The following is a 16742-nucleotide window of genomic DNA, read 5'->3' on the forward strand; positions in this document are numbered from 1 at the left end:
TTGGGGGCGGTCGACCCACATGGGAAACAGGCGCCCAAAGCAAGGGACATTTCCCTCCAACCTACCTGGATTTTGGATGGTCTGCGTTACAGCTTTTTCCTCTGGGAAGGGATGGGGACCCTGCCGGGGCTCAATGGGACTGCAGCTGGACTTTGGGATGGTTACCCAACATGGGAGACAGGTGCCAAAGGCTGGGGACATCACCCCTGACCATCCTGGAGTTCTGGCTGGCCTGCGTTACAGGTTTTCCCTCCAGGGAGGGATGGGACCCTGCCAGGGCTCCCTGGGACCGCTGCTGAACTTGTGGATGTTAGACCAACAAGGGAGACAGGCGCCCAAGCCCAGAAGCAGCACCGCCAACCGTCCCAGAGCTCTGGCTGGACTGCATTACAGCTTTTCCCTCGGGGAAGGGATGGGCACCCCGCCGGGGCTCACTGGGACCGCTGCTGGCCTTGGGGAGGGTCGACCAACATGGGACACAGGCGCTTAAGGCCAGGGCCATCACCCCCAAATGACCTGAAGCTCTTGCTAGGCTGCGTTACAGTTCTTCCCTCCAAGGGGGGGATGGGGACCCTGCCAGGGCCCCTTGGGACTGCTGCTGAACTTGGGGACGGTCGACTAACAGGGGAGACAGGCACCCAAGGCCAGGGCAATCACCCCCAAACATCCTAGAGCTCTTGCTGGGCTGAATTACAGCTTTTCGCTCCAGGAGGGGACAGGGACCCTGCCAGGGCTCCCTGGGACTGCCACTGAACTTGGGGACGGTTGACCAACAAGGGAGACAGGTGCCCATGCCCGGAGGCAGCACCCCTGGCTGTCCCAGAGCTCTGGCTGGCCTGCGTTACAACTTTTCCCTCTGAAAGGGATAGGGTCCCTGCTGGGGCTCACTGGGACAGCCGCTGGACTTGGGGGTGGTCGCCGAACATGGGAGACAGGCGCCCACGCTCTGAGGCAGCGCTCCCGGCTGTCCTGGAGCTCTGGCGGGCCTGCTTTACAGCTTTTCCCTCTGAACTTGGGGACGGTCGACCAACAAGGGAGACTGGCATCTGTCAGACTGTCATCCCTCGAATCGAATGTTAGATTATTTTTTTCATAAAGATTTTCTAGACTCATAGAGTAGCAGTAACACAGAATGTAAAAAAGTCATTAGAACGTAATTCAATTTTCATGGATATAAAGTGTCTTAAAAAAGGAAAGCACCAGGGCCAGATAGTTTTCTGCAGATTGTTTTGGCCATTTTTCTGGTATGTTATCACCTCATTTTTTTCAGTAATTTTCTTCCTTTATTAAAAATGTCATGAGTGCATGCTCGTTTAATTAAGCAATGCTGACTTTGCTTCCTAAACCAAGTAAATTGTCAGTCTTCTTAACAGTTATAGACCAGTAACGCTTCTTTGTTTAGATTGCTAACTTTGTGTAAAAGAAACTAGGTTTACATATTAGAATAATATTTACCTTTGTATGGTTGTAGGCGCTGGCTGCATCCGTTGGTCCAAAAATTGGCAATTCTGCCTTTTGTTAATGTTAAGTCATAGTCCAGTCTTTGAGTTTTTAGTTCCGTGATCGGCGGAGTGTGCCACACGACCGGCACACTCAGCCGATCACGGCACCAGACTAGGCTACCCAGCCTCAACCTGGCACCCGGACCTGGGGGGACCAGCTGCTAACTCTACCACAAGTCTGCTGCCACTTCACCTCTGCCTTGAGAAAGACTTTGGTTGAAACGTGCATCGGCTGTTTGTGCTCACCAATTCGGACCAAAACTGGCCTGGTTGTGTGTATATATAAATCCTTTTGAACACGTCTGGCACAAATTGCCACATTGACTCTGTTGGTTAGTTATACCAACAATAATTTAAAAAAACACATGCACTAAAAACTCAAAGACTGGACTATGACTTAACATTAACAAAAGGCAGAATTGCTAATTTTTGGACCAACGGATGCAGCCAGCGCCTACAACCATACAAAGGTTTGTCATCCCGACAAGCATCAAATTACTTGGGAACCTCGGAGTTGGTCCCCAGACAAACCATGATCCAGGCTGCAGGCTAAACCTTACCCACTAATAGGAGGCGTGCATGGGACCGGGATTCCCGACCCCTAGAACTCCAACCTTTCTGAAACTTTAGAATATTTACCCATGCCATTTACACCAAATAAAACGGGCTTTGTTATAGTTAGACCCTCTTCGGCAAATACATGCTTACTTTGTAATACCATAAATGTAGATACTAAAAGGCTGTTGATAAGTTACAATGGGATTTTGTGCATAAGGCATTCAGTTGGCATGGTATGAGTGATGGTTTCACCTATTTAATTGATATAATATGTAGTGCTCCTGGAGCAAATGTATTCATTCATGGTAAGTGTTGACAATAGTTGTATTTCTAGGAGTTCAAGACAAGAATGCCCCCGTTCCCTTTGATTTTCGTCCTTGAACTGTTTTTAGAATTAATTAGACAATGCCTGAATATTAAAGGCTTACACACTGCAGATTGTAAAAGCAAAGCACTTGCAGATCACATTCATTTGTTGATCTACCTTTACTTCTCAGTAGTACAGCAGTAGTTTCGAAAGCACAGTAGAAATGATTAGGGATTTATTTTATTATTTGTTGCGTCATCCAGATAGCTATTAAAAAAAAGAAAAATTAGAAATGATGCCACTTAATAGGTTTTGTTTAAATCGGAAGAATACAGTTTTAGTTTAAAATGGTGCAAGCAAGATTGAAATATATGGGTATTCAATTCTCTCCTCTGTTATAGTTAAAGTTATGAAATAGTATATTTTAGGAAGAGTGTCGAGACAGCATGGGAGGCGTGACTAGCTTGTTCTGTGCATCTCTTGCCAGAGGATTGGTGTGCAATTGCTGAGAGAAAGAGATGCAGGGGCCTAATGGGTAGCATCTATGAAGAATACATTTTCTTTCAGAGGAAGGGTCTAAGGCTGGATATCCACTTTTAATACAGGGCAGCCTGCAACATCCGTATAAAAGCCTAGAAACTGACTTGTAAAAAGAAAATGACATCACAGCTGCACCGTAATCAGTGATTACGCTTCAGTTGTGACGTGACAATGTCAGCTGCTTGAGCTACCAAGGGTCAGAATTCCAGCTGACACTGCTGCAGTTAATTAAAGCCTTTGCACACTTTTCGAATTCCTTGCCTGTTAAACAGTTTTCTTTGACAATTTACAGGGATTATAGTAGAATGTTTAATTTGTGCACTGCTGACGTTTAACACATTTGAGCAAGAAGCTACATGTTATCACTTATCAAAGTTAAAAAGTTGTTTTCAAAAGTACACAATGAAAACGTTGTTTTCAGTGCATTTTATTAAAATGTTATAACTATTTTTCTGCAACACATTCAATGCTGCATATTACCTTTTTAAATCCAGACAGATTCTACATCGATTATGTGGAACAGCAAATGGGAGATCTTACAAGAGGTCTTGCAAGAGGGCAGGTATTTAACGGGATGATGGTGTGTGGCCGTGGACTATAAGTAATACAATACTCCCTACCGTATGTGAAAAGGATATTGCAAGACACCACAGAGTTCCGTGATCTTATAAAGGAACTCCGCCTCCGACCTCGTTCCTCCAGTTGCTCATGGACCTTCGAGGTGACTACCAATATCCTCATAACATACAGTAGGGGGTACTTTATCTCATATATTCTAGTGGGTTATCATGAAGCCTATCGTTGTCGGTGTACACCTTATGTCCCCTGACATGTTCCTCAAGGTCGGGCACAGTAGAAGTCTGGCGATACCAGTCCTTCTAGCCAGAGCTACAAAGGGAGGCTATGTCACAATATCCAGAGTACTAAGGCGTGTGCATTGCCTACCCCAAAAAACCTACTGTCAAGAAATCTCCAGTACCCGGTAGAGGGAACCTGAGAGTCAAGTGTTCAAACCTTAGTGAGATAGATCTCTGTGGGTCAATCCAGTAAGCTCCTGTCCAATACCCCATGTGATGTTCTTTCCTTATGCAGATTTTGCAATGGTAAGCAGAGTGTATGAAGGTTCCTGGGCCTTGTCAGTAAGATGGAACTCAACACAATACCCCAATTCGATCCATCGGGACACATTGGCTGAGCTAAGCTCTAGGCCGGAGGTGATGCGATCTGCCCATCTGGAAGTCTGGCCAGCATGATAGGAGGCTCAGCTGTGTCATCTGCCTTTTAATGCCTCTGCTAGATTTCTTCCATCAGAAAGAATGGCCCAAGTACCGCGTGTTAGATTTAGACACATATGTGCCTGTGAGTAGAATCAGAAGACGAGCTTTGGGCGTTGTCTGTCGCTAGTTCCATAAATCCTGTGGTTGATCTAGCTAGAAAGGTCGGGGCTTAGGAAGGATTCAAAATGTGGCTCTTTCCATGTGTGCAATGTGGTTGCTCTACCTCGAGAACCCTGAGGGAGGATTCCAGAAGTGCCGAAACCAGGGTTCTAGCCTCCGTTGAGCAGGCAGTGCGACTTCTAGCTACAGGCATAGGTAAGGGTAGCAACCCCCATACACGGTAGAGCACAGAGCTAGCCAGACTAGATAAGTCAAGGATGTTTGTTATGGGAGTGAGCAGTTATTACAGAATGAGAGGAGCCACCACTGCGGTATCTGGCAACGTACGAGTGTGAGGGAGGAGATACAGGGAAGGGTCACTCGTCTGAGTGCCCACTTCATTCTGCTCTAATGGGAGGTGACTCACTGACAAACAGGGCTATGTCAGGGAGGGGGTAGCGAATTGAAAGGAAGGACATTCCACACATGAAGGGGAAGGATGAGGTAGATGCGACATGAAGGAGGACTGCGAGGGGATGTAGTTACTTACAGCCTCCAGGTCAACCTTGTGCCTCTCTTTGATCTTCCATGGTCCACATCAGCATGTGTGCTATGTTTAGTGTAGCAATAGGGTACACGTACCATTACCATAAGGTGCAACCACATTTCAAACTCCAGCTTTGGATAGTGCTCCAAATCTGGCTTGTAAAGAGACATCCTTTGACTTGCCTCTCATCTCTTACATTCCGAGATGCTCCCGATGTACAGTGATTTAAACACTGGGATTCTAGCAGATGTTAGCTGTAACTTACCACTAACATTGGCATTGTACCCATCTAGGATGCTGGAAATGCATTCGAGGGACAGGGCCTCCGTATCCTTGGCCTATGGCGCCTTATTCTGTGTGTTCTGCTTATTTTGTGCACAGGAGTCCAGCTTGGACCCCTAGCAGAGCAGTTGTTCATTTTGTTCTTGGTGAACAGTACACATGGGATACCCTTAGGGCACCCATGGGTAGGGGTATAACCCTGTACCCCTAGTGCATGTCTTTGGACACATGTGTGTTGCCCATAGAGCAGGGTATGGGCTGGTGGCAGCTACATGCTGATGTGACGGTGGCTCTAGGTAGCCTCTATTTTTGGGATACCCAAGCTCTGCCATAGGAATCAATGGATTCCTAAACAAAGGCAAGATGGCCACTGGTGGCCTGGTGGTTTCCTTTGGTTTACCCACTTGTTTCACAAAGTCCTGAGAAGCCCTGGCTCTGTTCCCGTTCCCTGAATGGCTGTTGGGTGGAAGGACCATACATGACTAGGTGTCTGCCTCCTGCCAGACTGGCTGGATCCCTCCCAAGGACAGCTTGTTGTGGGTACACCCTTGGGATGGAGCCTGCATGAATGGAGTAAGTAGTCAATATGCATTCTGTGTTGTGGATGTCTAGTTTTGGTTGTGTGACACAATGCCTGAGCCAACCCCGACTGAAACGGGAATGAATGCAGTGTGGTACACTGAAAGGTTGAGGAGTAGCACTAATCTACACCCTGTAATTGTGATATCGGCATGAATGCACTTGTTTGTGATTGGCTGGCTGGGCCTGGCACAGCCTGAGTGAATGGGCAAAGTTTTGTTCAACAAGCGGCTTTACACTCAGTATCGAGTAATTTTAGCGAATAAAAAAACGGAGAATGACATTTTTACCGGAACCATAATAACAAACATATACCCAATTCTTTTAATTAAAATGTATATGAGGGTGAGGGTAAAGGGGTAAAAAAGGGTGGGGAGGGTTTAAAAGCACAGGGAAACTGGGTGCTTCGGAGAGCGCCCCTCCCAAATAAAACAACAACAAATATTTTTGTTAAAAATGTTTTGGTAAAAAAGCATTCTCTGTAATTTCATTTGTTAACATCACATAGATCCCTCACACGTGCCTCCTTGTCAGAAGCTGTAACTCGAAACCTGCAGCTGGAGTCGTCTTAAGCTTGCATTCCAGAGTCCAGCTGGAAGAAGTATGCAGCTGCAAATCTTCAAGCAATCCGAAAGCTGCTGTGCTGACTCGAGGACTGAACCAGAGAGGACCTGGATAGGTGACCTCTTCCCAAACTATGAGGGAACATCGTGCAACTGCTGCTCTTCACCCGAAGGGTCTTGGAAGCCAGTCCTGTGTGCCTGCAGTCGTTGAAGGGATATTTGTGGGTCCAGAAGTGCAGTGCCTGAGCTTCTTGAAGCCAAGACGTTCATCTGTGTTGTCCAGTGCCCAGAGGAGTGTTTGTGACCACTGGAAGCTAGGTTGTTGAGTATCGCCCAGAAGAGTGGGTAACCAGGCACAGTGCTGCTTGACACCCGGAAATAGGAACATTCCAAGCCATTGAAGAATCCTTCAAGGGGCGTCCCAGCCAGGAAATCTGGTCACTTGTCCATGCCGGAGAAGGTCCAGGGTCACTGCCTGCAGTGGAGTGTCTGCTGGTGGGTTTTTCCACCACCAAAATCTGAAGAAGATGTCCTGAGTATCCAGACTTGTTGAGGGTCCACAGTACAGTCAAGTGGTTGTGTCTAGGTCACCAGAAGCCATCCTGAGGTCCATGCTGCGGCTGCAGCAACGAAGAACCGAAAGGCCAGTAAACCATGAAATCCTGAAACCCGACACCTACGTCTGCCACTGTACATGTCACCACCGAAAGTCATCCAAGGCCACCCAGGGTGTTATCTTCTTCAGCCAGGCCCTGTCAGGGTCCGCAGCAAGTTTCACCTTTGTGGGATGTCGACAGCCGGAGCATCGACCCGCCAGCGGAGACCGCCGCAAAGACCAAAAGTGCTGCCTTTCTGACACTGCTTGGTTCCTTTCTTCTTCTCGCCATCGACATCCCAGCGACTCCTTCAGAAAGGTGTCCATCCTCGAGGGGTCTCGTCAAGTAAGGCCAAGAAACTACACCACTTTACCTGCCACGGCACCCAATGTACTCGGATGAGGAAGAGCATCTTCCATCCTCGGGAATCATCGAGGGATCCCAGATTCATCTTGGATCCTGTTCTCCTGTGACGCCCCAGGTACTTTGGTGTAGTGGGTCCTGCAGAAAGGGAAGCGGAGCATTATTGAACATATTTGGACTGGGCCGTAGTACACAAGATAAAGTTCACCTTAACTCTTCCCTTACAGGTTTCCCAGGTGTGGGGGGGGATCCTCACACAGTATTGCCTAGCCTTATAACCTTAAAGAAAGCATCCTGCCAAGGTCCCTGATCTAACCTGCCTTTCTACACTAGTGCTGTTATCCAATGCTTACGATTCCTATGCTTTTTAAGAACTCGCATCCGTTGGTGCATTCTAAATTGAATCTGAAGTTTATTGTGGTACCAATATATGCATATATTTGCTATTATTAGGAAGTTTATTGTGGTACCAATATATGCATATATTTGCTATTATTAGGATAGTGTAACAGGAGTAGAAAGTGAGTTATTTCTTGATGTGTATATTTACTTGGATCGTACATTGGAGATCTTGCTGACCGTATTCATTGTTTGACTTGTTTCTATTGAGATCCCTAGGCCCCTCCCTGCTATTGATGTATTTTTACAATGATTAATCAAGATGAAGTGCAATTGCATAACTGTAGATTGCTCATATTTGAATGATGGTTTACTGGCTTATGCCGAAAGGAACTTTGCGTAAGTAAAGTAAAAAGCCTTCTAAATTGAATCTAAAGTATATTGTGGTACCACATAGCTATGTATATATTTATCATTATTAGGATAGTGTTACCGGAGCACAAAGTGTGTTATTTCTTGATGTATAGATTTACTTGAACCTTATTGTATATAAAGGAGCTGCGTTATCACATAGCATAGTGTGTGGACATTAGTTTGTGGGGGCTTAGGGATTCACTGTACTTGAAGAGCCAGCCTGCATCATCTCCCGTGATTCTCAGCCTTTGGTTGTTCGTCCATCCTACCATAGAGAGCCTTGGCTGGGGTGCTCTGTGCCTCTACCCTAACTGTACAGGGGCCAGAAATACAGATCCCACCCTCCAGTCTTTACACTATCGCACATATTTGATTGTTAATATCACGGTGTAGTGCACTGGGCCATTAACTTGTATTTCTGCCATCCACCCTGATTGTAAGGAAAACGTAAGAGTTGTATTACAGTGAAGATTCAAAAAAGTCAGTAGAGAAAGCGGACCAGGGATTGAATGCGACAGCATGGAATGTAGATATATATATTTGATTTGCTTTTTGTTGTCCTCAGGTTGAACATGTAATCAGCGGTGAGGTCCCAACTGATCTCTCCCACTCTTTGGTCTTCACTAACCAGTCGCTGGAGGGCTTGCAGCACAGGATTCACGAGCTGCAGGTGGAGAAGTTTCAGCAACGGGATCTGTACAAGCAGGCGCGCCAGCAGCACAAGCAGCTCATACGTGATAGGAGGGAGATGGAGACCAAAATACTTGGTAAGTCCTCTGGCGCACCCCTCGGGTGCTGTCAAGGATAGAGGTGTGGTTTCTATTCTCGTCTTAATGAATCAACAAGAAGATTTCCTAACGCCAAGATGCCCGAGTGTTCCATAAACAGCAAACTAAAGGACAGCTCATGATTAATTCTTCCTAGTAAACTAGATCTTAAATTCACCTCTTAATATCGGCAAGTTAAAGTCAGGAGTTCACTCATTGTTTTTGTAGTAACATAACCACAGTTTGATTTGTGTTTATGAACCTTGCAGAGTTTATGTCCAAATTTAAACAAGTTTGTAGAAAGCATTAGATCATCTCTGCTTGGTATATGCTCATTAGAAAGATATTTCACCCACAAATGTCTCGCCAACCTAGCACCCAGAGATTGACCAAAAACTTTGCACGCAATACCTCAGACCGCGCGATCAGATCAGCGCAGGCCCACTGCCTCAAAGTCCCCGATTTCAAGCTACAAAAGGCAGGAGGGAGCAGTTTGCCGGTACTTGCAGCCAAGTTATGGAACTCCTTACCCTCTTCACTAAGATCTGAACCCGCCTTCCATCCATTCAGAAGGAACGCCAACACTTGGCTTCTTGCTCAAGAACCTTAGATGATCCTCTGCCTTTTGGCCGGCAACTTTGTAATTATCTGTATATCAGTGCTTCACTTGCAAACTTAGTCATGCAACGTTTGTAACTTGTATTCTTGTCACTGAAACTTTTGTAACCCTCTATGTAAGAAATTGCGCCCAGAGGCCTTTGGGCTTGGAGCGCTATACGAATAAACAAAGAAACAAAAGTCGTTTTTGGTTTGTGTCAGAAAAGAATAGGGTCCACCATTGAATCGTCTCACATATTTCTAACCTTTTATTTTTTAAACTCTTTATTTATAAACATTTAAATATTGATACAAAAAGAAACAGCCCAAACCAAATGTTGATTGTAGAAGATTGATCTAACCTTTAACGCCTGCAATGAATGTCTCCTGCCAGTGCTGGAGGACAAGTGCAAGCAGCAGATGATTCTGAAGTTTGGACGTCTGGTGGATCTGGAGACCCTGCAGACGCTCTCTGTGAACATCAGCTTGGAGGAGTTGAAGATCCAATCATTGGAGAAGGAAATGGAGATGGACAAAGAGATCAAAGAGTGGGAGGTGAGCAACTGGGATGGGAAGGCTTTGAAGGAATGTGTTAACTGTGGTAGAGCACATTCTGGCAAGTTGGGCACGTGGCCCCCTGCCCTAGTCAGCCATCTTTAAGGGAGGAATACAGACTAGGGGTGATTGGGAGTTGTGTTTTTGATTTAACATGTTCTGTTGCAGTGCATTGTAGTACTTTGTCAATGTAATATTTTTTTATTGTATTGTCATTTGGAAAGCATGGACATTCGCATATTGTTTTCATTCAACATCTGCTGAGTCATCAGTGGAGTCCTAACATTACCTCCCTGGCGCCCCATCCTGACTAACCCCATCACTGCGCCTCCCCTGTTGCACAGGAAGGCACAATAATAGATTCAAGCACTTTCTCTGAAGTACATGACCACATCCCCCTACCAATGAGTTCTCTTTACCCTGAGTGCCAGGAACTGCAGTTTTCCGCCGCAGAGCCGGCCATGGTTTCCTGTTCTGCCAATATTTAATAAACCATCCACCCATCACTTTTTTGGTTACTGTCAATATTTTTTGGCACCTTTTTCAATGTTTAAATAGACAAAGGAAAGTTACAAGGAAACTTTAAGGAAACAAAACCTTTTAAGCTTTGAGGGCCCTGAAAGATACCACTTAATAAAATGTTTTTGTTTGGTCAGAATACAAACATGTATTGAATGTAGTTACACTTTGCTATGTTTTCCCTTATCAGAAGCCACTGCTGTATTGCTGGCAGCACCTGCTCATTGGCACCCTCGTATCTTGATATCCTGCTTTGAAACCCAATATGCTTTTTTTTTTGCACTATCAATTCTTTGCTGGACACTTTATTTATTTGTTCATTGCATTTGTGTAACGCCCAGACCCGTGGGTATCACAGCATTTGTACATAGGAAAAATAAGCAGACGGACGAGCATACATATGATATAATACCCAGAGGTTTCTTAGCGCGGACCCGGGGATCGAACCTGTGTTGCTCCGTGTTGTCTTCCTTCCAAGGCGAGCACGTTTCCCCTGAGCTATCCTCCCTTTACATGGCAGCAAGGCAGCTGCAAAGCCAGTTGCGAAGGGTGGCAATGCTGCTAAAAATATGATGTTCTTTTTCTATATTACCTACTGAGTCTATCCGTCCTGCCCCAGCTTTCTGTGCCCGGGGGACCGTGGGTGGAAGGACAATAGAGGATCTCCCCACTTGCCAAACCCCATGTAAGCAAGCAGACCCATACTGCCCTCAAGTGATCGAATTAGGCACTGCGTGTTTTCCACAAGGGCCATTTTCACGCAGTCGAAACTAAGTTGGTGTTAATTCCGGCCTGCACACTGCACTGCCCTTGGTTCATGGACCGCAACGCCAGGAGAATGTTTCCTGTTCAGATCATGCAAGCAGGAGCATCAGGGCTTTAAGTGTGTAGGGGCTAGCCGGGGGCCAGGCCCTGGCAGTCTCCAGAAAGAGTTCCCGGATCCCTGCATCGCCCCTGCCACGCCAACTCCTCAGGCTGCCTGTGTAACCGAAGCATGCAGTTACACAGGGTGCCTGCAGGTGTCAGCGTTTTGGATTAGAAAAAAAGAAAAGGCATCGCCTTTTCTTTTTTTCTAACCCGAATTACTGACATCTCCAGACAGCCTGTTTAACCGTGGCTTTGGCTGCACGGGCTGCCTGATGACCCTTTACTTAGAAACAGGAGGAGGGCTGGAGGGCCCAGCTCTCCTATTGTTTCTGAGTAACATGTCATGATGCAGCATGAAAGTGGTGGTAAATGGCTTTTCTTGCTGCCTGAGGATTACTCAGAAACAATAGGTGAGCCGGGCTCTCTAAACCTCCTACTGTTTCTCAGCAGCAGACAGACTTTTCACCCGAGGGTCCCATGGGTTTTAACCACGGGGCAACTTTAATGAAAGGGCTGCCTGTTGCGTCTGAGGGCTGCAGCGCACTGTTGACGCACCTTTGGTGTGCCCAGCCTTTCCTTTTGTGGGCTGGGGGGCACCAAAGGTAATATTGCCAGTGGGCCCCAGCTCCCCTGCTTACACCAGCCCCCTTTAGGCGAGCAGAGCTCTCGTTAGGGTGTGGCCACCTAAGTAAACTTAGGCCACGCCCCAAAGAGAGCCCGCCCTCAATTTAGTATCCCACTTAAAGCACTCTGGCCTGCACCGCACTCACTAGGAAAGAAATGCTCAGCAGTATTTCAGGACAACCAGAAGGAACCCTGGATTCCCACCTACACAGACAGAGTGCGCTCCTCACTGTCAGTGTGGACCAGGCTGCTGAGTGCGCAGACACCATAACCCTTCTGCCTGACCTTGAGATGGCGGACTGGGGCTCAAAGACCCAGTCCACATTCTGACATCAATCAATCAAGCAAATACTCGGAATGAAAGGAATGATATAAGGAATGAAAGCCACAAAACCTGAATAAATTAATAGGAGAAGTTAAACACATGGAGAAGAGGTGGGAGTCAGAAGTCTTGACATATTCCATAGTGCACAGCGAATGAGGATATTGCTTAAGCAATTCCCCACAAGTTAAGCTCATTTAGTAGGCCTTGCACCATATACAATGGGGGAGTAGGGAATAGGTGATCGCAAAGATGGGAAGGCAAACCAGGGAGAAGGTGCAGCAACAGCCGATTAGATGGCAGAGCTTGCGGAGTGCTGCAGCTATGCCCTAGACACAATTTAGAGTGTAATGAGTGCAAGTTGACAAAGGTCTGCTGGGGCCCAGCACCTTGTGGAGACCGAACCAAGAAAAGGACTAGAGCCAACCTTCTGGGAGCTAAATCCAAAACAGCAGCCGAAGAACAGAAAGAGATGGAAAGCAAACTATGGTTAAGGCTGTCCTGATGCTGAGCAGTAGCGCCATTAGGCAGACTAAATGATGCATGGAAAAAATAGGATGCTGAGCAGGAGCACCATTAGGCACACTAAATGATGTATGGAAAAAATAGGATGCTGACCAGGAGCACCGTTAGGCAGACTAAATGATGTATGGAAAAAATAGGTTTCTTGTTCAGATTCTTTTCCTCGGGTGAACCTCATTACTTTTGTCTATATCCAGTGAAAATGTTGCCAGCAAAAATGTAATCAGTAAAAACAAAAATATAGGTTAGTGGTTAGGGTAAGGATAAGGGGTTAGGGTTCAAGTAAAGACTATGTTGATAATTAGGGTAAGGGTTGGGGTCAGAGTGGTTGTGGAAGGGCTGGTGATGTTGGGGTGTGCTTAGTTGGCATGATTGCGTGTCAAAGTGTTGGGGTAGGGCTTATAGTAAGGCTTGAGGTAATTGAGTAAAGGTTTGGGTAAGTGTTACAGAAAGGGCTAGGGAGGTTGGAGAGGGCTGGCTACATTCCAAAGGATAGGGATAAGGATGCTCCCGGGGGTTAAGGTAGAGTAAGCGCTGGGATAAATATTAGAGTTGCGGTTGGGGTAAGGCTAAGTTAGGATTAGAGCAAGGGTTGGGTTAAGAAAAGAGCTCGGCAACGCGTGGAGAGCTGGTGATGAAGCTGGAGTTAGCTTCGCTGTTCATTGTCCATGTATTCTGTGTTTTGTGTTGAGTCACGTGCAACTAAGGATTAGTGTTAGGGAAGGGCTCAGGGAGGAAGAAGCATTGTAATTACTTAGGGTAAGGTTTAGGGATGTAATTAGAGTGATGGTGGAGGCTTTCTTAGAGGTTTGGGTCATTGTTGGGGTTTACATTATTGTACTTGTGTGCATTTAGAAATAGCTTTTTGTCGAACTTATAACTGTCAACTTTTTCACTCTTTGCATTGTTTGTATTGAATGACTACATTTTTTTAAAACAACTTTTTGCTGATTACTTTTGCACACAACATTTTTCCTGGGGACATTTTCACATAGAACCCCTTTGTCTTAACCCATTCCCCCTTTCCCAGGGACCTTCCCTGATTAGAATGCTTCTGCAGGTTGTATTCGATCAATGGTTAAGATGCTTAAGTTCAGGGTGGCTTCTCTGTGAGCATTCATTCTCCAGTCTTCTTCACCCCTCTCCTTTCCACTCCAGGGTAGGTCAGGCAAGGAAAGAAATGGGCTACCTTTGCCATGGGGTTGAAACATTAAAGTCTCTGGAAAAACAACAGTGCCTCGGACTTCAACAGTCATTTAAGAAAGTCTTTGGTTTTCCTAATCCTCAATACATTGGGGGTCTGCTTGGCAGAATTTCTTAACTATCAATCACTCACTCAGTCTTTGGGGGTGGGGTGGCTCCCACACTTCTTTCTTGGCTCTTCTTTCTAGCGATTCAGGTCATCTTCTCCTCTTTGGCTCCTGATGAGATCCCCTCACCTGGGTCTGAAGTCCTAGATGTACCTGCATGCTAGGCTAAAGGAGCGGCTGAAGCTAGTGCTGCAAGCCACCAGGATGAACACCAAAACCTCCACCAGGGAGTTCCTCAACTGAGCTTCTCACTTATTTGGGTTACGGTAGAGTGGTATGGCGGCAGGTCCGAAAGCGTCCATCTGAGCAAGGCTTCCCTGCAGGTTAGGCAGGCCTCTTCCTTTCTGTCGCAGGGTCTTTACTCTAATCCCCATCTCCTCATTCTCACCCAACTCCTTGATTATCCTCTGTACCCCCTGTCCTCTCCCCTCCACTATCTCTCACCTTCACCTCCTCAGTGACACCGTCCTTAGTTCTGTCCTTGGAGCCGTGTAGTGCGCCTATTCTTTCTCCTCAACTCCTTCCACATGTATTCTGCTCTTTCTCCTTTCTTCCTCTTGACTTCTTTGTTCTCCAGCCCCTCAGGTATATTCCTCCTCATTGCTTTCCACATGTTTCCTTATGTTCCTTTAACTACCTCATTTGTATACACATCCCCTCCAGCCACTGCTCCAATATAGTACTCCTCTTCACCCTACCACCTACGCACCTGAATCTGTATCTGTTTCTACTTGAATGATGGTACTCCTATGCCCTGACACCTGTTGTCACATGTATGTAACTCCCTTGTAACTAAGATTGCCACATGTAACAGTGCCGCGATGCCTTTGGGCTGTATGTGCGCTATATAAATGTAAAAAATAAATAAATACGCAACATATCCCTCAGCTCTGTCCTCTTTCTTCTGTTCCTGTTTTCCAGCTCTATGTTGGTCCCCACATCACACCACCGCTTCCTCCTACTGCTTACTCACCTTCCTGCTCCACTTCAACTTCCTTCTCTGTCCTCCACCATCTCTAGGGGTTTGGTCCTCTCCCCTGAGAACGCCTATGCCTAACCACTCTCCAGGGTGGGCATTCTTTATCTTCCTGATCATGTTGGTTGGACTGCTTTGGTTCACAGGTTCTTTTTGCTCCCATTGTTCTACCCCCTGAACCTGCAGAGACACAGACGGTGACATCATTAAGGACCGCCGCCATCTTGAATTGCCTGGCTGTTTGTCGAGAGTGGCTCTGCTTGTTCTGAGCACTATGGTTTGGGTTGTCACATGGCAGTGCTCCGCGATAGCCGATGCAAAGTGAACTGAGAGTTTCTTGGTGTGCAGTTACTCTATTGCAATGTTGGATTGGGGGGCAATGCAAGGTCTAGCATGCACCATGTATTTTTGGGATTCCAGTATTCTTGAGGCAGTATTTGCTTGGCTACCTGAACATGACAGGGCCCGCTGCGGAGGGGCCCTAACAACACAACTTCAATGCTGTGAGGGATCACCAAAGAGGTCTTGCAGGAGGTGGGGATCCGGCAACCACTTCATAGAGTAAGGTTGGGAGCCATGGTGCCGGATGGGTTTGTAACTTTACTTGTTGGAGTAAAAGAGGTCACGAATATGTGGTAAACCAATGTGACAATCCCCTGCCAAAGGGGGCCAAAGGGTGGGATGGTCCAGAGGATCCTTCCCACACGTCCCAGGTCCAACATCCTGTAGCAGGTGTTGGCACACAGACTCATGGCTGCCCCACTCTTTACCCTAAGATCCAGGCAGGTGACTTTGTCATAAGGATCAAGCCTTTGGCACGTGGGAAAACCCGTGGCTGGTGGGTGAGACTATCTTCAGCCTCTGAATAACCCTGGCAAGTAGGAAGAAATACTTATTGATAACAGGAACACTAATATCCTGGCAAGGGGTGTCAAGGATCCTGCTGTTACGGTGCTCCCTCAGGCAAAGGGGAATAATACATTGTTGTTGGTGGGTATTTACTACATCCAATAACCTGAGAAGTCTGACAGCACAGGAGGGCTAAGACCCGGAACAAAAGGAGGAGTAAAGGAACCCAGGAAGCCTACTGGCCAATGTTTCCCTGGAATGTGAGGGGGATGTGAAGCACGCAGAGTGCTCAGACTTTGGAACTGTGAATATCAGATTATGGAGCCTGGGATTTGGATAGGAGGCCCTTTTAGAATTGGGCTTTTACACTTAGTTTTGGTCGCCCTCCATCTTGACACGGTTAACTGAAGCAGGGCCATTTTGATTTTAGAGAACGATCGTAGAATTCATAGGCGTTTGCTCAGCCCAACCTGGAGTACAATAAGCATCTTTCACTTCAACCCTGTGTCTATTGTGTTCTCTTGATCTCGCATAGTCACAATGGACTGTGCAAGTCCTCTCCAGCATAGAAGGTTATACGGACAGTGCGCCAGGAAGGTGATTTTGCACTCTGGTCATTAGTTGCTGCTGGCAAGTTTGTTATAATTTATATAGATTAAAAAGCCACTTTTTCAGGTGTTTGTCAGACTGTATAGGAGGTGCTGTTTATCGGAACGGTAAAGGAGCTTATGCCGTATTTTTAATGAGGTCACTTTCCTTATACATTTGTACCGCGCACTTTTGGGCGCGGAGGCTTATGGGTGCAAGACAAACAAACACAACATGGGGAAATCCGACAAGGGTACAAAAAAGGTCATGGCTGCGTGCC

The 16742-nt window shown here is 46.5% G+C and overlaps 1 protein-coding gene across 3 annotated transcripts in view; it reads left to right on the forward strand.

Annotated features, from left to right (window-relative positions):
- The window catches only part of CFAP44 (cilia and flagella associated protein 44), a 1393686-nt gene that overhangs the window by 1328961 nt on the left and 47983 nt on the right, over window positions 1-16742 (forward strand). For all 3 annotated transcript variants that reach the window (XM_069635797.1, XM_069635796.1, XM_069635798.1), the window contains 2 exons: window positions 8532-8733; window positions 9725-9885. In XM_069635797.1, coding sequence (XP_069491898.1) covers window positions 8532-8733; window positions 9725-9885 — 363 coding nt within the window. The remainder of the gene's footprint in view (window positions 1-8531; window positions 8734-9724; window positions 9886-16742) is intronic.

Source organism: Ambystoma mexicanum, chromosome 7p, assembly GCF_040938575.1.
Source record: "Ambystoma mexicanum isolate Mex_15411 chromosome 7p, UKY_AmexF1_1, whole genome shotgun sequence".
Taxonomy (NCBI): Eukaryota; Metazoa; Chordata; class Amphibia; order Caudata; family Ambystomatidae; genus Ambystoma; species Ambystoma mexicanum.